The 23,164-nt window shown below is 33.1% G+C and overlaps 4 protein-coding genes and 4 non-coding genes across 8 annotated transcripts; 4 read left to right on the top strand and 4 right to left on the bottom strand.

The window, feature by feature from the left end:
* Window positions 1–1,033: 1,033 nt before the first annotated feature.
* On the top strand, window positions 1,034–2,685 carry LOC145556633 (allene oxide cyclase, chloroplastic-like). The gene is made up of 3 exons (XM_081618286.1): window positions 1,034–1,283; window positions 1,375–1,499; window positions 2,103–2,685. The coding sequence occupies exons 1-3, from the start codon at window positions 1,070–1,072 to the stop codon at window positions 2,505–2,507; spliced, it is 744 nt and encodes a 247-aa protein (XP_081474412.1). The 5' UTR covers window positions 1,034–1,069; the 3' UTR covers window positions 2,508–2,685.
* A 3,443-nt stretch (window positions 2,686–6,128) lies between these two features.
* LOC145556632 (allene oxide cyclase 4, chloroplastic-like) lies at window positions 6,129–7,406 on the top strand. Its single transcript, XM_081618285.1, has 3 exons — window positions 6,129–6,345; window positions 6,471–6,595; window positions 7,002–7,406. The coding sequence occupies exons 1-3, from the start codon at window positions 6,129–6,131 to the stop codon at window positions 7,404–7,406; spliced, it is 747 nt and encodes a 248-aa protein (XP_081474411.1).
* Window positions 7,407–8,846: 1,440 nt separating this feature from the next.
* On the top strand, window positions 8,847–12,759 carry LOC145555494 (protein NRT1/ PTR FAMILY 5.6-like). The gene is made up of 4 exons (XM_081617231.1): window positions 8,847–9,062; window positions 9,333–9,550; window positions 11,208–11,761; window positions 11,901–12,759. The coding sequence occupies exons 1-4, from the start codon at window positions 8,888–8,890 to the stop codon at window positions 12,757–12,759; spliced, it is 1,806 nt and encodes a 601-aa protein (XP_081473357.1). The 5' UTR covers window positions 8,847–8,887.
* Window positions 12,760–12,959: 200 nt separating this feature from the next.
* On the bottom strand, window positions 12,960–13,032 carry TRNAK-CUU (transfer RNA lysine (anticodon CUU)). Its single transcript has one exon. It is a non-coding gene; the product is annotated as a tRNA-Lys (tRNA).
* A 113-nt stretch (window positions 13,033–13,145) lies between these two features.
* On the bottom strand, window positions 13,146–13,218 carry TRNAK-CUU (transfer RNA lysine (anticodon CUU)). The gene has a single exon. It is a non-coding gene; the product is annotated as a tRNA-Lys (tRNA).
* Window positions 13,219–17,490: 4,272 nt separating this feature from the next.
* On the top strand, window positions 17,491–22,575 carry LOC145556631 (BEL1-like homeodomain protein 9). The gene is made up of 4 exons (XM_081618284.1): window positions 17,491–18,089; window positions 21,118–21,467; window positions 21,608–21,668; window positions 21,846–22,575. Exons 1-4 carry the CDS (start codon window positions 17,595–17,597, stop codon window positions 22,284–22,286), a joined length of 1,347 nt encoding a protein of 448 aa, XP_081474410.1. The 5' UTR covers window positions 17,491–17,594; the 3' UTR covers window positions 22,287–22,575.
* TRNAK-CUU (transfer RNA lysine (anticodon CUU)) lies at window positions 20,629–20,699 on the bottom strand. Its single transcript has one exon. It is a non-coding gene; the product is annotated as a tRNA-Lys (tRNA).
* Window positions 20,817–20,889, bottom strand: TRNAK-CUU (transfer RNA lysine (anticodon CUU)). Its single transcript has one exon. It is a non-coding gene; the product is annotated as a tRNA-Lys (tRNA).
* Window positions 22,576–23,164: the final 589 nt, after the last annotated feature.

Here is a 23,164-nt window from a genome sequence, read left to right as displayed (position 1 = left end):
TACAAAATATCAATTAAAATAAATATTGGAGAAAGCCATTATTAAATACATATGAATACAAATTAAACTATATAATTATTTTTACATTATGTATTTTTTTTATCAACTAAATTGGAAAAACATGTTGACCCTTTATTGACCCTATCCAACAAGGGCCCTGTCCATTAATAGTTATGTCCATTAAAAGCCCTATAAGTTTGACCCTGACCCTATTATCATTGGGCTACCCTGTCCAATAACCACCTCTATTTGCAACCATTTAAGAATTTTCAAGCATGACAGTGATATACTTACATTGGAAAGAAGCAAATGTCAAGGTTGACTTTAGCAAGAATGAAGTCAATGCATTGACATAGCTTATGGGAACATTTATTGCATACTTGTATAGTTGTGTTAGATATTGGAAACCTCTATTTGATATACGGAGTACATAGCCTCCAAAGTTGTTTATTGGAAACCGTGCAAAATGCGAATGAGAAGATAACAAAGAACAGGATAGTATAGTCTTAAAATTGGCTTTATGGGTTCGGCTCTTGAAACTGAGGTAAAGGGTAAAGGGTTTTCACTCCAAGAGTCCAAGTGCTTACAATTAGAAGGATTCAACCTTATGCCTAAAATCACAAGGTGAATCTCTAGCCATTTACACCAACGTCTGTTCTTTGTTACTTGCCTAAATAAACATTGTACGATTTGCAAGATCCAGAATCAATAGAGTGCATGTGTTATTATTGGGTATTTGGCTGGTGTGAAAACAACCCCGAAAAAATTGATGTACTTGACCACTCTAATTATACAAATTAAATTCAACCATGTTTTTTGTTGCAAACTAAAAATAAGGTTTTTATTTTATAAATCCAAGACCACAGCCAGTCTACCTTGGTGTTTACTGATAAAATTGGCTGCATCATTCATCATTGGTCTGTGACATTTTGCAACTTTCCCATATCATCTTTACATTTATCTCTGGCCTCTATTTATACCAACCAAATTCCAATCCTTTTTCTTCACCAAATCCTCTGTTTTCTCTCTAAAATCCAAACTTTTTGCAAAGTTTCAATCTTTAGTAAAAATGGCTGCATCATCTTCTCTTTTATCAAACACCATTTTTTCTACTAAAACTTGCCAAAAATCAAAATCTTTTGCATTATCTCCTGTTAAATTTGATGAACTTGGGTTTAAACCTTCTGGCTTTTCTGTCACTAACAAATCCCTGAAATTTAACTCAGCAAATCAACTCCCTGTCAGATCATTTACTTGCAGAAACTCTTCTGATCTTTCAGAAAGTATGCATTAACTTCCATATTCTACTCTAATTTTTTTGTATTGATTTTGGAATTATGTTGCTAATTTATAATTTTTATGGGTAATTACCAGATGTTAAGGTTCATAAATTCAGTGTTTATGAGATTAATGAGCGAGACCGTGAAAGCCCTGCTGTTCTCAAACTTAGCAAGAAGCCTGTTTTGGCTCTAGGTGACTTGATTCCTTTCACCAACAAGGTATCAATCTTTACTCTATTTTTTTCCTTCTGTATTTATCTGTTTTTATTCAGAAATTTAATATGTATGTAATGATTTTGTGCATGATGACATTTGTAAGCTTTGATCTTATGAACTTTTTGAGTAAATTGGTCTAGAATTGTCACCAATATAGTCTGTTTATTTCTCGATAATGTATGTTACATTTTGACTTCTACCATAGGCTACGTACCTTTACACTTTTATACTAATTAGCGCCCTCTTTAACTATTAGTATAATTAAAAATTGAGAAATTTAAGCAAAATTATACTATGAAAATGAACACTTAAAACTTAAAAGAGTAATCCAACAACTTACAAAGTAGAGTATATACTCTATATGAATGGTACTTGCAAAATAAATTAAAAATTCTTCACATTAAGGAAAGGAAGTGTATTTCATTTTGGTAATTTCATAATTTTATGATTTTCTGTGAAAGACTAATAATCTAAAAAATAAAAATAAAAACGGAGTATGACTACAATTTTCTTTACGCATGAATCACAAAAGACTAATCTAAAATTAATCTAATACGGAGTATGACTACAATTTTCATTACTCATAATAATTTTTGAAGGCATCAGTTGTACACAGGAGACTTAGAAACAAGGCTAGGGATAACAGCAGGAATACGCATCGTAATCCAAAACAAGCCAGAAATAAATGGAGATAGATGTGAAGCAACATTCAGCATGTACTTTGGAGATTATGGTCACATTTCAATCCAAGGACCGTTCTTAACCTATGATGAATCTTATTTATCCATCACAGGCGGTTCGGGTATCTTCGAGGGAGCCTATGGAAAGGTGAAAATGATACATTATTTGTACCCATACAAGGTATTCTATACATTTTATTTGGAGGGAATTAAGGGTGATTTGCCAAAGGTGCTTCTGTGTAAGCCTGTTGAACCTCATCCTGGTGTTAAGCCCTCTGCTTCTGCTAAGGCTACTCTTCCTGAAGCTGTTATTCCTAATTTTACCGACTGATTATTACTAGTAAATATTAAGGGTTGAAATGTTGAATCAATGACTTGGGCATATGTCTGTGTTTAGTTCCTTTACATGTAAGGGAGGGTCTGGTTGGTTATGAACTTGTGGTTCCTTTACATGTTTGAGTGTTTGACTTGTTTCTATTGAATAAATTCGTTAAACTATTTTAATGGACTATGGACTATGGAGTACTTGTTTTACGAAGGATACTATTTGACTACAACCTTTCAATTTTTTGTAATCTAAAGCTTGGTTTGAGATTCAACAAGTAATACTCCGTACTAAAGTAATTACATACAATATGTTACATTAATAGGGTCGTCGTATTTTCCAGCAATTTTGGTGTGTGGCCAGCTAACACGTACACGAGTAACTCCTGACTGATTGAGTAATTCCTGACTAAATAACCCCTGACCGACTCTGACCAACCAAGTAACCCCAATCATTCTTTCCAAAAAAAAACTGTGGTTGATCAACATGATGTGGCCAACCACATATGAAAGTTTGTGTATATTTTCTCAACATACGGAAAACTAGCTATAGACCATTTGTTAGTGACATTTATAAATGATACTCATCAGCCATTTTCAGTTATGTTCACCTTATTTCATTTAATGAAAAACACAACTATATATCATTACTTGTTAAACATAATTTACAGAATTTTTTTTTTTTACAAGATTTACAGAATTTATATGTACATAAAATGTCAATCACTTAATGTAGAAACATCTACCACGATAAAATTACAATAATTCCTTCCATAATATATATCAAGATCGATTTATATCCATCAAAGTGACACTACAAGGACCATACTTAACCTATACTTCGTATGATGTAACATACTTGGCCATCAATTAAATTGCAGAATATTTTGTACCACTAAGGGCCTCCTCTCATAGACTGAACTGAACTAAACTGAATAATTTATAAGAGAAGGAAATTAAAAGCTGAACTGAATTGAACTGAACTGAACTGAATTGAACTGAACTGAACTGAAAATAAATGTATGAGAACAGGCCCTAAAGCTTTTCTACACAAACTACTAAAGGGAATTAAGGGAAATTTGCCTAAAGAGCTTCTTTGTAAGACGGTGAAGCCTCATCTTTTATGTTTTTTTTTTTTTCTAATTTTTTTTGTCTAATTTAGCAGCAATAGTTGTAAAAAAGTACAAACTCTTAAATAGACCCGTTTCACATTAATTTATTGTGAACCACTAATATTAGGACACTATGATCGTTTTATCAATAAAAAAAAGTCACTATATTGAAATAAAAGGTTATTATGTTAAAATAAAAAGACATTGTATTATTATAAAGGTCATAGAATGTTTTTTTTTATGACAAATTATATAATGTACTAATCAATATGAATAATAAAGGTCATTATGTTAAAATGAGTCGCTATGTTCAACATAAGATAGTATTTTGGATTCGTATAATATCAAAGGTTACACAAATTTTAATAATGGTTACTATGTTAAAATTAAATGTTAAAATTAAGGTTACTATGGTTAAAATTAGAATCACTATATTCAATATAATACTCCCTTCGTCCCCGAATGATAGCCACTTTTACCATTTTTGGTGACTCAAAATGTTAGGCCCCGTTCTTTAGAGCTGCTTTGCTCTGCTCTGCTCTGCTGAAATCTGCTTTGCTCTGCTCTGCTCTGCTTTGCTGAAATCTGCTCTGCTCTGCTTCAATCTGCTCTGTTCTGCTCTGCCCTGCTCTACTCTACTTAAAATTAATACTTAATATTAAATTATTATAATAATAATTAATATTTAATATTTAATAATAATAAATAATTAATATTTAATATTTAATAATAATAATAATTAATATTTTATAATAATAAATAAATAATATTTAATAATAATAAATAATTAATATTTAATTATAATAATAATTAATACTTAATAATAATAATAATAAAAATAATTAATTATTGATATTTAATAAAAAAAAAATAAAAAAAATAATAAATAATTATTAATATTTAATAATAATAATAATAATAAATTATTAATAATTATTAATAAAAATAAAAATAATAATAATAACAATAATAATTAATATTTAATAATAATAATAATAATAGTAATTATACTAACAGTAATAATAATATTTGTAACTAATAATATTAATTATAATAACAATAATTGATTTTTATAATAGCAATTAATATTAAGATAATGACTAATATTTAAAGATAATACTAATTATTAATTTTTAATAATAATAATTAAATAATATTTAATAATAATTATAATTAATATAATAATAATTAATATTTAACTTTAAAAATTTAATGATTATAATAATAATGCGATAATATTAGTAGTAGTAGTAGTAGTAGTAGTAGTAGTAGTAGTAGTAATAGTAATAATAATAATAATAATAATAATAATAATAATAGTAGTAGTAGTAGTAGTGATGATGATGATGATGATGATGATGATGATAATAATAATAAAATAATAATAATAATAATAATAAAATCTGCTCTGCTCTGCTCGGCTCGGCTGAAATCTGCTCTGCTCTGCTCAAATCTGCTCTGCTTTGTTTTGCTTTGCTCTGCTGAAATCTGCTCTGCTCTGCCCAGAAGCTCAAAAGAACAGGGCCTAGTCACATTTGCTTTTTTCAAGTACTATTAATATTATTTTTTTTTTTTTACCAAAATTCTCTCCCATTTGCAAAAATATTATTTATGCAAATTAAACTTTCCTATGTAAATTTTACTTTCTCATGTACTTTAATTACTTTCTCTCTCTACTTTTTTTCCATACCCAATGTAAATTTACTTTTTCAATGTACTTTTGCTACTTCTTATTTATGTTTATTAATTCCCGTGATTTTCTACCAAAAGTGACTATCAATCGGGGACAATGGGAGTATCAGTTAAACATTTATAGACCTCGAGTCCATAATAATTTATTGTGAACCAGGTCCACACACAATAATTAGGATTTGACTTTGGGACTTCGACCTGAGATTACTAAGTGAATTCTAAACCAGTTGCAAGTCTTTATTCGCCAAAATAAACAACACTATACAATTTGCGAGCTTCGGAATCAATAGAGTGCAATAGTGCATGACTGCATGTGTTATTATTAGCCGTATTAATGTATTAGAGTGCATATTTTTCAATCGAGTGCATGTATGCATGTGTTATTATTAGAGTGCATATTTCTCAAGATTACATGCATGTTTTAAGATTGGTTTATATTGCCGATGTGTGAAAACCAACTTGAATTTATACAAATTCAAATTAACCATTTTTTTTGTTACAAACTTAAAATAAAGTCTATCACTTTTTTTATTTTTTTTTCCGACTATCTGTGTTTATTTATATTGGTCTGTGCTTGTTTTCAAAAAAAAATATTGGTCTGTGCTTGTTTTCAAAAAAAAAATATTGTTCTGTGCTTAAATTCCATCATTTCCCGATAATTTTTACATTTTTTTCACGTACTTTCCTCTATTTATACCAAACAATTTCTGCTCCTTTTTCTTCACAAAATCATCAAATATATCCTCTGTCTCCTCTCTCTTTTTAATTCAAACTTTTACAAAGTTTTCAAACTTTTACAAAGTTTCAATCTTTTACTGATTAAAATGGCTGCATCATCTTCCTTTTTATCAAACAACATTTGTTCCTCAATTCAAACTTGCCAAAAATCAAAATCTTTTGCATTTTCTCCTGCTAAATTTGGTGAAATTGGGTTTAAATCTTCTGGATTTTCTGTCACTAACAAACCCCTGAAATATAACTCTGCAAATCAGCTGTTTGCTAGATCTTTTACTTGCAGAAACTCTTCTGCTGTTGCAGAAAGTAAGCATAAATTAAACTTCAATTTTAAGTCACTGTAGTTTTGAAAATTATTGATATTGGAATAATGTTACTAATGAATCATTTTTGTGGGTAATTATCAGAGGCTAAGGTTGATGAATCATCAGATGTTAAGATTCATGAATTCAGTGCTTATCAGATTGATGATGGAGATCGTGAAAGCCCTGTTGTTCTTAAACTTAGCAAGAAACCTGTTTTTGCTCTTGGTGACTTAGTTCCTTTCATCAACAAGGTAATTGTGACTTTTTCTTCATGCATTTTCGAGGGAGTCTCAATTCATCTTCATAATAAACCCAAAAAAAAAAAAAAAAATTATCAAATGGCAATTTTGTAAATAAATCAACATCAAATCTCAATACGACATTTCATAAATCAACATAAATGGGATCTACATTTAACAAAAGTTTTTTATTTATTTACAAAAATGCTATTAATTTAACCTTTTTTTTTTTTTTTTTTAATCGTGAAGATAAAACTTGTATTAATTTCTCCTTAAAAAGTCAGAGCGAATATATTTTAAAGAGAACAACTGTTCTAAATATCCGATCTCTTTGACTTAAATTGTACCAGAAGACGGTTAATTAAGAATAGATTAATTGACAAAAAATGGTACTCATAACAATTTGTGATGACAACAGTTATACACAGGAGACTTAGAAACAAGGCTAGGAATAACAGCAGGAATGTGCATCGTAATCCAAAACAAGCCAGAAAAAAATGGAGTGAGATTTGAAGCAGTATACAGCATGTACTTTGGAGATCTTGGTCACATTTCAATCCAAGGACCATACTTAACCTATGAGACATGTTATTTATCAATCACGGGCGGTTCGGGTATCTTCGAGGGAGCCTATGGACAAGTGAAATTGCAACAAATTGTTTACCCATTCACGATATTATACACATTTTATTTGAAGGGAATAAAGGGTGATTTGCCAAAGGTGCTTCTTGGTAAGACTGTTGAACCTCACCCTGGTGTTGAGCCCTCTGCTGCTGCTAAGGCTAATCTTCCTGAAGCTACTATCCCTAATTTCACTGATTGAATGAATAATAACTAAGCTAGTAATTATTATGTGTTGAATCAATTCAGATGTAAGGGTTTCAATGAAAGGGTCTAGTTGACTGTGAACTTGTACGTGTTAGTACGGTTTATTTACTCATTGTCGTCGTTTGATTTGTTTCTACTGATTAAATTATTTGTACGGAGTACTTATTTTATTTTATGTACTACGTATTATTGTTAAATCTCTAAATTTAATTTAATTTTATGAAGGATTTTTTTTTTTAGTGTAAAGCTTTATTGATAAAGATTCACAGGTATAATAATCTCAATAGGAAAAACATGATAAAATGGAGGAGTACAGTATATAATTGCAATAAATTAAAGGTATACATACAATAGACTTGTCAATAAAACATGCATGATCTTAAGATTCTTAACTATTTTCGGACATGCCAAGTTTGTACAAAGCATTTTATTCCGCTTTCAAATGATGGTACCGTTGATATTAAACAGTGCGTTAAAATCTCTACCCCGTAACAAAGAACATTGAAATCATGGCCATGATATTATTATATTTTATTGTGATTTTTGATTAAAACACAATCATGGCGGTCAAGGAGTGATATAGGATTGTTAATCAATAATATAATAATTTTATATTTTTCCTAATATAAATTGTTAGAGTTTAGTCGCGTGAATAATACATTAAAGCATTAATTAAACGCAAATGCATAGTGCTCCGTATAATTTTTTTTCAGTCTATATGATACCTTCCCTATTTCACTTTTCAATTCAAATCAGCCACACGTTTACTCTGATCTTGAAACTATACAATCTCTACTCTGACTAATTTTTGTGGTTTATACTGAATATTAGTAAATTGAAAAAAAATAATCATGTATAATCTTATAAGATTCATTCTCTTAGACCTCGTTCACTTCATCTTAAAAAAAATATTCAGTAAAAATAATTTCAATTTAGTAAAAATAAGTTTAGTTCAGTTTAACTAATTTCAATTTACTAAAAATAATTTCAATTCAATAAAAATCGGTAACTTTAAAAATGAATTACAACAGAAAATCAGTAAAAATAATTTTTTTGGAACAAGTAAAAATAATTTTAGTTCAGCAAATATAATTTCAATTTAATAAATTAATTTCAGTTCAGTAAAGATAATTTAAGCTCAGTAAAAATTATTTCAGTTCTGTAAAATTAAGGTGAAGTAAGCGGGACTTTAGTGCATAAACTATTTACAATAAAATTTATACATGATAAATATGTTAATTAATTTGAAACGGAAGAGATACATAATATGTCATATAATGCCATGCACTATTACCACGACAATATGATATGGGTACATGACATGCACATAGTCGATTCTTAAGTGGCTAGATAGAGTTTATAATTGGGGGGGGGGGGGGGGGGGTGGTTGGGGTGGGGGTGGGGGGAGTGCTACCTTAAACAAACTATCATTTAAACCACTTCAACAAATTTATTGATATAGTGAAAGTGAGAAAAATGCATGAAACACAGAGTGAAAGTGATGAGTCGAAAATCTCAAAGACAACAAACGCCAATGAAAATAATCATAATGTTGCGGAATCACAAGTTCTTGATTCATCATTTGATTACAAAGGAAGGATTCCTCTTCGAGCTTCCACTGGCTCTTGGAAAGCCTCTTTTTTCATCTTAGGTAACATTTCTTCTCTACTTATACACTAGCAATTCAAGTACGTAACAAGTTTATATAATTATTACCTTTACGACGAATCTAGATCCTATTTTATTGAGTTTTATTGTTACTCTAATTTGTAAAATTTCATGAAAACGGAGAAAGTATATTTAATAGCTTTGATATCTTTGAAAGAATTAGAGAGGATCCGATCCACATACATACGTAGGAATAACACCTAAAAATGCTAGTAGTAGTGTGTGGTTTTACTTAATTATACTATACATGCAGCAATTGAATTCAGTGAGATAATGACATACTTTGGTATATCATCAAACATGATAATATACATGACGAAGGTGATGCACCAAGACCTGAAAACGGCGGCGAACAGCGTGAATATATGGTCCGGAGTAAGCACGGTGATGCCTCTTCTTGGTGGATTTCTAGCAGATGCATATACTGGTCGTTACTTCATGATTCTCTTCTCCGCAATCCTTTATGTCTTGGCAAATCCAACCCCCTCCAATCTCTATATTATGCATCTTCCTTTTATTCAAATTTTTTTGGTTTGATTTCGGTGGTGTGTACAAGTTGATGTAATTGTGTTGTATGTGGTATGAAATAAGTCCAAACAAGGTTAATATTTCATACTATTTCCATTTTATATTAAATGCAACTTTAGGGTTACTTTAGAGTATTATTTACAAAACATAAAAAAATTACATACAATATGAAACAGATGTAATACTATGGGTTTTTATAGTCTTAGATCGAAAACCAACTCAACCAAATTAAAAACAGCTGATGATTGAGTTCTAGGTATATGTTTTATAGTACTATACACATAGTTCCAATTCCCAAATCTTGGAAATTTAGTATTAGATACCTGAATATGTAAAATTTATGGCAAAAAAAATGATAAGGAAGAACGATCATTCAACAAAAAATACGAAGTATTAAGAACTCGATTACCTACTTTGTATTTCTTTATAACAAAATACCTTAATGTATATTTCTCATATATGATTAAATATTTATTTTCCACAAAAACAAAATTTTGTATATTTTATTTTTATTTCACTCACCAATATCATATCTTTATTCCAACATCTTGTCCTCTTCATCTCTATATCCTTTGCACACCCTTAATATCATAAGTTTACTTTACACCTAATAATCGATAAAGTTATGCTAATCATAAAGATTTGCCATTAATTGTTGTCCCATCCGCTTAATTATTGAATATAGACTAATTTAATAAAGTAGTTGGTTAATTTTGACTCTTTTCATAATATTAGAAGTGTACAATGAATTATTTTTAAAAGGATAGGTTGGTGCCTATTAAGTGTTGTCTTGTCGGGCAAATTGGCAAATGTAACACGGAGTACGTAATATTTAAAATCAAGAAACACATATAAATGGGCCAACTTCATACCCGGCACAAGTGTCCACTTTATACTACGAGTACCGATAAGGTGGCACCCCATAATCATAGAACAATGAGGATTAGCTGGTTAGCCTCTTAACCTTATACAGTAGGAACAATATTTTACTATCTTCAACATGGTATAAACAACTCAATACAAACTCTCACTTATACAATCAATTAATGTGGTACATCACTTACATTCATATTTGGGTTTTCTCATTGGCTCAACAAACACTGATCTAAGTAAGTAACGACTAATGAGCAACAACATTTCTAACACGTTTAACATAAGACCACGTAATAATACTTAAAAATAATAATAATATATAATAAATAGAAAGAAACGCGGAGAAAGAACAATCTCCCGGAATCAACAGGTCTTTGATTGTAATGAGACTAATGACTCATGATAGATTTTGGCAAAACGAGCTATCAACTAGAGGTTTTAACCGTAGTCTTGGGTTAAGAATTTGTAGCTGTTCGGGCCTTGACTCAATTATTTTCACCCACGAACTGGGCCCAATCAAAACAACCCGGCCCATTATAATTATCTAACTTACCCTTTATTGACATTTTTAGTTCACATGTTTATAGATTGTGTTGACATTTGAAGCTATAAAGATTCAAGATTGTAGTGGGTCAATAGATAACTTTCCTTCAATTATACAAAATCTTAGCAAAGTTTCATTAAAATCTAACAAAGATGTACATTTCTTCCATTATTTTATATTCAGAGTCTAGGTATATTCACCATGACACAATACATTCCAAGCCTCAAACCTTGTGGTACAACAACCTCGAGTCCATGCCAACATGCTAGCAAGGTCCATGAGACGGTCTTCTTCGTAGCGGCCTACCTTGTGGCCCTAGCAACTGGGGGTTACAAGCCATGCCTTGAGAGTTTCGGAGGGGATCAATTCGACGACAACAATCCTAAAGAAAGGAAGCAAAAGATGTCATTTTTCAACTGGTGGAACATCGCGGTATGTAGTGGCCTATTTGTTGGAGTAACTTTGATAGTGTATATCCAAGAAAATGTAAGTTGGGGCATTGGATTTATAACATTAACCATAACAATGGGTGTTACTGTCTTAGTATTTTTTCTTGGAAGACCATTTTATCGGTACAGGAATGCCCTTGGAAGCCCCTTAACCCCGTTGGTACAAGTCTTGGTTGGCGCCATTGCTAAGAGAAATCTACCGTGCCCTTCTAATCCCTCTTTGTTGTATGAGGCTAACAATTCAGGTAATCTCCAACCACGACTTTTGGGACATACTGATAGACTAAGGTAAATTAAATACAATGTTCATGAAATCTAGTATACAAAATTAAGTTTGTGCATGCTTTAATTTGTGTTGTCCATTTTAATTTTTACGTGACTAAAAATAATATAAGCTCGTGAACAACTTGATGTATATGTATTACAGATTTCTTGACAAAGCTGCAATAGTCGAAAAACACGAAAGTAATGAAGTAGTACTAAAGAAGAAGCAAAGTCCGTGGAGGCTAGCAACCGTGACACAAGTAGAGGAATTAAAACTAATAATAGCCATGTTTCCGATATGGCTAACATCGTTAGTGTTTGGCATAGGCAATGCCCTCGGCCCGACATTCTTCATCAAGCAAGGCAGTGTAATGAATAGAAAAATGTTCAACCACTTTGAAATTCCAGCAGCTTCTATGGCCATCTTATCGGCCATAGGTATGACTGCTTCATTAGTCGTGTACGACAAGGTCTTACTCCCGTACTTAAGGAGAGTCACGGGCAATGAAAGAGGCATCAACATCCTTACAAGAATAGGTATTGGCATGGTCATCTTAATTGCAACAATGGTAGTCTCGGCCTTGGTAGAAAGAGTAAGGCTTAACGCGATTTTACAAGGGAATACAATTCATGTGTATTGGCTCGTTCCTCAAATCTTGATGAGTGGTATAGGGGACGGGTTTTCCCTAGTAGGACTACAAGAGTATTACTATGAACAAGTTCCTGATTCGATGAGGAGCTTAGGGATGGCGTTTTACCTTAGTGTTAACGGCATTGGGAGCTTTCTTATGAGTTTTGTTATAACTATTGTGGATTATGTGACGGGGATGAATGGTGGGAAAAAATGGATTGGTAAGGATGTCAACGACAGTCGTCTTGAGTATTTTTACTGGCTCTTTGTGGTTGTTTTTGTGTTAAACATGTGTGTTTTTGTGATGTTGGCTAAGAATTATAGGTACAAGAATGTTAAAATTGGTGATGTTTATGATGATGAGAAGAGAGTGGAGTTGGCTAGTGCTTGAGCAAAAGGGCTATCATTGTTAACAAAGTTTGTGGTGATGTTAAAGAGAAATCATCAAACGATAAAATCAAATAATTTTATTTGTTCATCGTTGTATTTCGATAGTGTGTAACTAGATTGTACTCATACTAATGTACGATCTTGGTGTTGTGTAAGTAAATTTGACGTCTTGGATAAGAGACAAAAAGGGTAAACAAATTGCGCCCACCGTGGGGCTCGAACCCACGACCACAAGGTTAAGAGCCTTGCGCTCTACCAACTGAGCTAGACGGGCTTCTTATTTAATCACCCTAGGGTAGCAATTTACTGAAGATTAATTCAATTAGATTTTTAACAGTTGAATGATTTTTCATTGTCTATAAAAATGATTATATAAAACAAATAGGTCGCCCACCGTGGGGCTCGAACCCACGACCACAAGGTTAAGAGCCTTGCGCTCTACCAACTGAGCTAGACGGGCTCTTGATTTTAGCCTGATAGTTTTACTAAAAATTTTGTCTTCTTTGTTAATTTTATACTAACAAAAGTGGAGACGTGGGGTATACATGTCTCATAGAAAATGTGTAGGGCAATAGGAGTACTTACGAGATTGGTCTCGATACTTTATATGGTAGTGATATCATATTTAAAAATACAAACACAAAAGGAATATGTTTTGGAGGAGCTCCGATAACTTACACACTGTATTTTGTGTTAGTAAAAATTTATTGTCCAGCTAGGTATTTACATGGTCAACGTGAATTAGCTAGTTTGAGGAATTTGTTCGAAGATAATCAGTAACAGAATAATATGAGTAACACATGACATTTGAGAGTATTGTAGAGAGAGGGGTTTAGATAGAGTTATGGGAAAGAGAATGTTGGAAAGCTTATTATATTGATGAATATACACGAGTATATATAGTACAAGATTAGAACATTGAACATACCAAACTATGACTAGATACAATATGTTACTAGGTACGTTAGCTAATTATAAGGGATATACTTTTACTATCAAAATTAAGGAGTAAATCAAGGGATTTACATATTCTAAACAATAACTAATAATGATAATGATGATATAATCATCTTTATCCTTTATACGCCCCCGCAAGACGGACGTTCGGAACGAGAGACCGATCTTGGATATAAGATCTCAAATCTTGTTCAATGTAGGAATTGAAGTGGTGGTGAGAAAGGTTGCATTGCATTGCGATTCTCCAAATAAGGTCTAGAGGGAGTGGAGCAATAGAAGTTTTTTGTTTTTTTTTTTTTTTTTTTAAGAAGAAAAAGAAAAGGAAGTGTATTAGAGGAGCTTTTTTTTTTTTTTTTGGATGGAGGAGTTGCGTGTAGAAGTTAAAAGATAGTATATATAGAGAGAAATTAAGAAGTTGTTTAATGGGTGTTTTTCACGGTTTTTAAACACATGAACCATTGATTGTAAATATTCAAAAAATAAAATAATAAAAAAGAAATTTCAAATTGGCTAGCGTATGCTTGCAACAAATGGAAGGGAAAATAATATAGAGGTTCCTTGACCACCATTGAAGGCGAGATAGAAAACTTGTAATGGCGGTGTGATGGTGGTTTAGAACATAATGTTATGTTTCTCCATAATGGTTTTGGAGAGAATTTCGTATATGGTAACACTTGGTAGGTAAACTACGGGATATCGAAAAAGCTTTGTTTCTCCGTGTAAGGGGTTTGGAGAAAAAAATATATATGTCACTCTTGGTATATGAAATACGGGGTGCCAAAAGAGTTGAGCGAAAAGTGTGTTTTTGGTTTGAAGCTTTCCGAGAAGAAAGTATGATATGGTCACCATCATTTGTTGGTGTCAACAAAGGGTTTTGATAGTGTAACCATGGTAGTAGCGGAAGCAAGAAAATATGGATCAAAAGCTCATGATACCATGATAGAGTTATGAGAAAGAGAATGTTGGAAAGCTTGATTATATTGATGAATATACAGGAGTATATATAATACAAGATTAGAACATTGAACATACCAAACTATGACTAGATACAATATGTGACTAGGTACGTTAGCTAATTATAAGGGATATACTTTGACTATCAAAATTAAGGAGTAAATCAAGGGATTTACATATTCTAAACAATAACTAATAATGATAATGATGATACAATCATCTTTATCCTTTATATAAGACATGACATTTGAGAGTATTGTAGAGAGAGGGGTTTAGATAAAGAAAATTGTACCTGAAAAGTGAATTATGCTTAGATATATATAGAAATTCCCAAATTGGTGCCACGTGTTGATCCACGCAGCTATTTTGTCAAGTGGGTGCTGGGTATCCACATAACCACGTGGCCGGAAGCAGCTGTCCACGCGGTCAATGTTGAAGGCTAATATTGGTAATAGGTCGATGTAGAAAGTGATCCAAAAGATAAGATTCGATCAGAATTTATCTACTCATATCGGTGATGGTACCATCCCGTACAGAATCTCAAATACATGTATATCTTTATACTCCCTTTGTTTTTATAAATATATCACTTGTCTTATTCCTATAAGGTTTTTATAGTTGGCATGAATTACTATGTAGTTCCGCAAATAGGGGTAAGGGGAGGAGATTCGTCACTAATGAGAATCGAATCTCTATTCCTAGAAAGAGTAAATAGAGGAAATTTGTCATTAATGAGAATTGAGGGTCTATTTGTTCAACTTAATTTCAGTCCAGTATCTAATTTTCTTCTTTCATAAACAATTCATTTAAGCTCTATTCAATTCAATTAAGCCCGAATCAGTTTAGTTTAGTTTATTTTATTTTCAATAAATCGGAACAGACCGTGAACCTTACCCTCCTTCATGGATGTGAGGCAACCTTACGTGCAACTCCGCTAGATTTCATTTCTCAATGTGAAAAATATATGGTGTTTTATAAAGAACAAGGTAACTAGCTCATATCTCATCAATCTCCCCTTTTTAAAATGGATTATTAGAGGTAGTGTAGTATGTACATGATAAAAATAATAACAAGAAGTCAACAATGAGTCTCTAATTATTGACTTAAATAGTTGACAAATATGTATTCTTTGTTTTTTTTTTTTTTTTGGTTGTGAAAATCCTGTTTGTTTATTTTGTTTTGGGGTGGATTTGTGATAATTAAAGGCCCTCGTAAAATCAGGGTGAAGAAATAAAGAAAGTACGTAGAAAAAACAAGCGTAATACAGTAAAGTATTGAATTTGATGTCACTACTCAAACACATGGGGGAGAGGATACTGGATAAAAAATAAGTTACGTGAAAGAATTCAAAAAAGGGTTAATGCTCGGGTGAGTTGGGTATGTAAGTTAATTTACCCACCTATCTCATTTTTTGCTGATTAGTCCCATCACTCATCTGTCCGTCAGTCAACTTAATGCCTTTCTCTCTCTCTCCTACCTACGACTAGTTTTCTCTTTATAACATCTACCTACATGTATCATGACATAATCTTTCTCTATTGTCCTTTTATCATTACGTGCATCTTCGACTTATATATTAGAGTTGCACTAAATGTAAAATTAATTTGAATGCAATTTTTAAACCAAGTTTGGAATTGAAACACCTTACTGCAAATTCAATTCTTCATAGTCAATAATTGAACAACTAATACAAGTACTAGTATATGTTGTTTTTAGTACATGCAAAGCTATGTTGGAGGTGTTTTACAACTTTTATTTACAGTCTCATTTGTAATCAATTACGAGTAGTGTAGAACAATAGACCATTTTTAAATCCATTGTGATGTTTGGAGTGGTTTTTGAACCTCCAAGTCTTTAGCTAGGGGGGACTGGGGCAGTTTAGGGTTAATTATGTTCCATTCTCCTATTTGATTTAATTTGAATTTTTCTGACTGATCAAACTTTAATCCTTATATTTTTTTTTAACCAGTATTTACGAGCCAAACACTTAGAAATAGAGGAAAGGGTAAGGAAATCCCTACCCCCAAGTAGGGATGAAAATTCAATTCGAATCCGACCGTACTTCGCCCCGATCCGAGGAAAAAAAATCCGCCTCAAGTCCAATAAAAAAGTAATCCGACTCTGAATCCGTTAAAATAATCCAATTCCGAGTCGGATCCTACAAAAAATCCGACCTAGCAAATGTCCGACTCTAACTTCGATGAATCGTGAAATTGGGTGTGGATCTTGGTGGCAGTGGGTGTGGGGTGCAAAGGCCCAAATAGCCCAATTTCTCAAAGTATATTGAATAAACGAAAAAAAAAACTTGGAGTCGGAGGTCAAATATTGAAGTCAGATCGTGGACGGAATCTTAGAGTCGAATGTCAGAGTCGGATTTAGCTGCCGACTTCTTGTAGGGTCAAAGTTGGATTTAGCATAATCCGCTCCAAACCTCCGAGTCCGACCCGTTGGCATCCCTACCCCCAAATATCTATCACTTGATAGGATTCAAACCCTAAACCTCTGAAATATGAGATAAGAGTCCTACCAATTGAGGAATTGAGGACTTATTCTATTCGATTTAATTTCAGTTCAGTTTAGCTCAGCTCAATTCAGTTCCTAATTTCTTTCTCTTATAAACAATTCGTTTCAGTTCAGTTTTGTTGAGTTCAGTAAATCAGATTAGGGCCCGATAGGTTGATAAAATGATTGAATGAGTGTCCATTTGTATAGCAAAGAACAGTTCCCTCCCCTTTACTCCTTTACTCCAATACATCTGCCTACCTCCCCATCAAATCATCAACTCCCTCTCCTACCTTCTTTTTCATATAACCACTCAAAAACTTTAGTAATCACCCCTTTCCCTCCCTCTTAACTCTTTCCATTTTCTTCCACTCTTTTCCATTTCCTTTTTTTTTTTTTTCTCTCTCCTCCTCCTCCTCCTCCATGGACGACGATCCTTACCACGTCCCTCAACAAAGTCGACGTCACAAACTCCGCTACCACCCCCACAACCACAACCACAACCATCGGAACAACGATATCGATGTCGATATCGTTGTTCCGCAGCACCATCACCAACACCCTTTTCTCTCCCCTCTCCAAGTACTCCACCCAACTTCTTCATCAGCTGATCATCATCCGCCTACAATGGCGGCGGCATCAACTAATCTATCACTGTCTTCCTCCTCTGCCCACGCGCGCGCGTACCTTCCTTCTCCAGTGGGCCCATTTACGGGCTACGCTTCTATATTGGGCCGATCTAGGTTCCTCCGGCCCGCCCAAGAACTTCTCGAAGAATTCTCCCGTGCCAGTGGAGTTTCCTTCCAGAAACAAGGTCCTTATAAGATTCTAGAAGATTCTGGAACCTTGTTTAATGATACTGATGATGATTTGTCACTCCGATGTAGTAATCCTAACCTCGTATCTATGCTTCATGAGGTCTGTTACTACTACTCCGTACTACACTACTAATACTCATGTTCTCTTCCGTACAATTACGTTTATTATCTGCTATTTTAATACAACTGCATTATTATTATTATTATTAGTGTGCTTTTTCTTTAATCTGTTTTTAATTATTATTCATGCATTGTGTTTAATTATTATTCATGCATTTTGTTTGGTAGTTGTTTACTGTCCTTGTTATTATGTACAATTGTAAAAATATAGCAATGTAAAATTGACATGATTTAATTAGGTATATTATTAATCTGTGTTAATGTTATGTTATTATTGAGTAAAAAGTGAGAATGTTAATGTTTTAGGTGAAAAGTGAAAGTGAGAATATAAACATAGGATGTTTTTGAGTTTCAAGGAATATTTAGCACAAGATAGTGAAAGTTAAACTAGTGATATGCTCCGTGTATGACGCTGAAAAAACCTTAAAAAAGTTGTGATTATTTATAGAGGTTACTTTGAGTTAGTTTTGTGAGTTGTGACAACTAAAGTTGGAGAAAAATATTATGGGTATAATGTAAATTTGTATTTATGCATGCATTACTGTGTTATTTCATCAGGATTATTACTTTGTACTTGTACAAGATTGCTTGTCCCATTTCATTATTTTTGGGTCAAATTATTTAACTTTGACCGTGACTTTTCCTGACTCGGTGTACAAAATATCAATAATATTCACATTAGATTTTGTTAGATATTGTTTCAATGCATTATTTATGTAGCATTTCAACTTTTATGACTTTTATTATTGGTATGAAATTAAAGATATTAATGGTTTAATTTGTTGTAAAAATCTTCAAAAGTATAATTGGGTGACCTACAAGAGATCGGAGTATATTCGCTATAATCCTTCAAAAGTATAAATGGTACTTCCTCCGTCCCTAAAGCATCTTTTTCTGATGTGAGTAATAAATGCTAGAAAGAGGCTTTAATACACATACAATTATTGTATATTGTCTCTACATACAACACCATTACAAATTTGATACATCAACAAAAAAATGGGAGAAAATTAGGAGTCAAATATATATTGAATTTAATTGAACTTGTGCCTATTATTTTAACCAATAGAAACATGACAAATTAGAGTTATATGTAGGGATCACATACAATAATTGTATGTGTAGCCTTTACCTAAGGGACGGAGGAAGTGTTACTATGTAAAATTTAGTATTACTACGGAAATTGTTGAGTTGTGAGAGGCTTCAGATAAGATGTCTTCTCCTTATCAACCTAAAAAAAATAACTGCTATACCGGTTCAAAATCTATCACAGGTTAACCCGATCCGAGGTAGTAGGTTAAATAATGAGATAACAGGTAAAAAGGGCAAGGGGAATTGGAGTTATCTGGTGATGTACAGTGTACGCATATGTGGATGTTGATATGTATGAGAGTGATGAGTTGATGATCTGATAGTTGCTGTCACTGTAAAAGGGCAGTAGTTTGGGTTTTCTTGTGGTAAAAATTATTATTATTAATCATATCTCTCTCTTTCTCTCTCTGCTGCACTGGCAGTGAGACATAAAGATGTCTAGTCTTGTCAAAACTTATTAATCAAATCATTTCCTCCTATCTTTTTTAATATTCATTTTTTATATCTTTTCTCTACCCTTTTCCACCATTTTTTTTTAAAAATAAACTACTCCGTATGATTAAAAAAAAATGTATACTTCTCCTTTTTAGCTCTATGATTGTTAAGGGGTTAATTATTATTTACCCCTTCTACTTTGCATTAATTATACTGTAGTTAAGAGAATGTAATAAGGTTAGTCAGTCAGGTAAGATTTTCCATATTTGCATGACACAATACATACTTTAGAGCTTAGAACCTAAAGATAGACTAGGGGAACTAAATATGCAAAATGTAAAGTGCCATTACCCTACTCACCTAGATTTTGAATAAGAAAGTAATTACTCTTCAAAAAAAGAAGCATATTAATAAATTTTCCTACCATCTGTTAAAGATGTAATGCATTGGTCATTTGTGTGTTAGTATAAAAAAAATATTGTATGGAGCCATGTGCCAATAATGAGTCGATTGTGACTCTTTTGTATTTTAAGGGTGACTTGTTGTATTTTTAGCGGAAGAACTAATCTTTATGGTATATTTTGCTTTTAGAAGGCTGGTTCTTTATGAAACGACGACACCTATTAAGGTCTATCCATGTTCTACATCAGTAGTCATTTGTGACAATATTAATTCAAATTACACTATTCGTTCAAGGTACTAAGAACTTTATCAAAGAGGATAGCGAGTCGTCCTTTTTTGACCTTCAAAACTCTCAACTGTTTTACATCAGATAGAAGATTCACCTTTTCCAAGAGTTTGTTAAGAGGATGTTAATTACTCATCTCTTATGTAGCCTTTTTTTTTGCTAGTTTGAATCGGTAAGGTCTAAGTTTAAGTGTCTAAGTATTTGCTAGGATTACTAAAGTTGAGCTGACCTAATAGTAGGCTAGTAGCCATGAATTTGCAATGTAAATATTAGTTGTTCAAAGATCCGTTTATAAAAAAGGGAACGCCCACCGGGGCTCGAACCCACGACCACAAGGTTAAGAGCCTTGCGCTCTACCAACTGAGCTAGACGGGCTTATTGTCTATGAAACCACCCGAACAAGAAAATGACAGATGGAGTAGATTTTTACTGATATACATAGCAGCTTTAAACTCTTCTGTTGAAATTTTGTTCCAAAAAAAGGTAAAGTTACGCCCACCGTGGGGCTCGAACCCACGACCACAAGGTTAAGAGCCTTGCGCTCTACCAACTGAGCTAGACGGGCTTTCTGTCTCAGGTAAATTCTGATGGAAATATGTATTATGAAGTAGTGAAATTTGTGACAAAAGACCAAAATTTGCAGTTCATAAACAAAACATCAGTTTGAAGATATGATTTGCTTGCTTTGCATCAATTTGATGTTTGTTTTGTGTACCAAACTACGGCATGCAGCATGGTTCAGTCATTTTAACATCGTTTCTCTTTTAATGTTGATCTTTATTTTGTGTGTTAGGTTTACAAGAGATATAAACTCTACTGCCAACAAATGCAATCAGCTGTTTCATCATTTGAATCTGTCGCGGGTCTTGGAAATGCTGCCCCATTCTTATGCTTTGCTGTTAGAGCCATGCTTAGGCACTTCCAGTGCTTAAAGAATGCCATTCTAGATCAAATTCGCGTTACTAGTAAAGCTTTCTCAAGTAGCGTAGATACTAGGAGTGATCGTACTCCAGGGTCCTGCTCAGAAGACAAAGGTCCATCTCCTAACTTTCTCCAACATCCTGTCTGGCGATCCCAAAGAGGATTTCCTGATAAAGCTGTTGCTGTTCTGAGGAATTGGCTATTTGAACACTTTCTACACCCGTAAGAAATTGCTTTTTTTTCCTCAGTATCGCAAATTCGCAATTAACTTATGAAACAAGAAGCTCCAAGTTTCTATCATTGATTATATTCATGGATCTTGTTTACTGATGCTCTAGTATGCACTGAATTCATTATTTCAGTTATCCTAGCGATTCTGACAAGCACATGTTGGCGCAGAAGACCGGCCTATCAAGAAGTCAGGTTAGCACTTTTCGAGTATTGTCTTGTGTCAAGCTTATATACAAGTTACAAACTTACAATACTTCCCTTGAACATCGAAATCCCCATTGAAAATAAAAGAAACAACATTCTTAACATATTTACGACGTTTATAGTAGTGTAATTTTATGAAGAGAGCTTCATATATCCTTTGTACAGGTATCTAATTGGTTCACCAATGCAAGAGTGAGGTTGTGGAAGCCGATGGTAGAAGAAATGCACGCACTTGAGAGGAAAACTCAATGCTCCAAGGCAGAAGATACGCCAAAATTCTTCAGTTTGGTGACTGACCAGCAAAATTCGTTACATTCCCAGCTATCGGAGAAGGATTTCCAGATTGCGTACTCACATAGAGATCAGGATAGTAGTCATTGTAAGCGCAGTAAGATTGAAGCATTCCCTAGAGCAGAGCAGGGAAAGGAACAGTTTAGCATGCTTTGCAACCGTCTTCCAAACAACCAGGTTCTCGATGTTGGAGGAAGTCATAGTGGAGCACATATAAGCCATTCTTCTGCTATAGGCAGCAATCAAGATAATACAACAGGGTTGTCGTGGTCTAATCATGGGCAAATCGTACCATTTTGGCTTGCCAAACAATAATTTTCACGGTTCTAGGAAATTGATCTCGGTTCTTGAAAGTGCATAATGGAATCTCATATGGACTACTCCAGAATTATTTGGCCAAATTTGTCTAGGAAAACTGATGTAACTGCTATGCTCGATATTGAGAGTGCTTGAAATTCTACTAGATTCATCAGAATTCAAATTGCTCTAAAGTTTGAGCATGTGTATGTAGTTTGTGTTTAATTAGACGACTTCATGTTTAGCATTGTAGAATATAATCCATTGACTTCCATAGTTGCAAGTCCAACTTCCTTTGCTCGAAAAATCTTGTGATCGATTAACATCATGTATGATAGATATTGTGAAATTACCGTCTGGCTTGGTATAAAGAAGTCCAACTCCAACAGCAGGAGCTCATAGAAGATCAAATTTAAATTACACGCGGTTAGAATTGTTTTCATTCTTATTATAGGTAAACATACAAACATGCTCTATCTCAGGCACCGAACTCAGGCCAAGACTCAGCATAGTAACAGCAGCCAGCAGGTGCTTCCTACTGAACCATTTACAAATTACAACTACGCGCTGGTGAGGAACTTGTTAGGCAGTATCACAGATTCACAGCATAAAACGAGTATTGTACATTCTACTACAAGCAATAAATCAACGTGAAACATGAGGTTCATAATGTTGGTTGAGAATTGGTAGCTATTGTAAAGTTTAATATTTGACTAAATGACTAATAAATGTTGTAGACAAATATACAATCAGTCGTTTGTCAATTAGCTGTAAAACGGTGATAATGGATAAACATTCACAAATTATAGAAATGGTGCCCACAACTTAATATTTCTTGATTGTAAAATGTAATCCACTCATCCTAAACGGTAAACTTAGCTCATCCCTTGGATTTT

Source organism: Chenopodium album, chromosome 8, assembly GCF_948465745.1.
Source record: "Chenopodium album chromosome 8, dcCheAlbu1.1, whole genome shotgun sequence".
Taxonomy (NCBI): Eukaryota; Viridiplantae; Streptophyta; class Magnoliopsida; order Caryophyllales; family Amaranthaceae; genus Chenopodium; species Chenopodium album.
Note: the sequence above shows the minus strand (reverse complement) of the source record. Positions and strands in the feature narration are given on the sequence as shown.

Excerpts from the sequence above, each read along its gene's own strand:
- LOC145556633 (XM_081618286.1), top strand. The coding sequence starts at position 1,070 with ATGGCTGCATCATCTTCTCTTTTATCAAACACCATTTTTTCTACTAAA. Across the intron at positions 1,284-1,374 it reads CTCTTCTGATCTTTCAGAAA|ATGTTAAGGTTCATAAATTC; the intron begins GTATGCATTAAC and ends GGTAATTACCAG. Across the intron at positions 1,500-2,102 it reads TGATTCCTTTCACCAACAAG|TTGTACACAGGAGACTTAGA; the intron begins GTATCAATCTTT and ends TGAAGGCATCAG.
- LOC145556632 (XM_081618285.1), top strand. The coding sequence starts at position 6,129 with ATGGCTGCATCATCTTCCTTTTTATCAAACAACATTTGTTCCTCAATT. Across the intron at positions 6,346-6,470 it reads CTCTTCTGCTGTTGCAGAAA|ATGTTAAGATTCATGAATTC; the intron begins GTAAGCATAAAT and ends ATGAATCATCAG. Across the intron at positions 6,596-7,001 it reads TAGTTCCTTTCATCAACAAG|TTATACACAGGAGACTTAGA; the intron begins GTAATTGTGACT and ends TGATGACAACAG.
- LOC145555494 (XM_081617231.1), top strand. The coding sequence starts at position 8,888 with ATGCATGAAACACAGAGTGAAAGTGATGAGTCGAAAATCTCAAAGACA. Across the intron at positions 9,551-11,207 it reads CCGCAATCCTTTATGTCTTG|AGTCTAGGTATATTCACCAT; the intron begins GCAAATCCAACC and ends TTTTATATTCAG. Across the intron at positions 11,762-11,900 it reads GGACATACTGATAGACTAAG|ATTTCTTGACAAAGCTGCAA; the intron begins GTAAATTAAATA and ends TATGTATTACAG.
- LOC145556631 (XM_081618284.1), top strand. The coding sequence starts at position 17,595 with ATGGACGACGATCCTTACCACGTCCCTCAACAAAGTCGACGTCACAAA. Across the intron at positions 18,090-21,117 it reads TCGTATCTATGCTTCATGAG|GTTTACAAGAGATATAAACT; the intron begins GTCTGTTACTAC and ends TTTGTGTGTTAG. Across the intron at positions 21,468-21,607 it reads TTTGAACACTTTCTACACCC|TTATCCTAGCGATTCTGACA; the intron begins GTAAGAAATTGC and ends TCATTATTTCAG.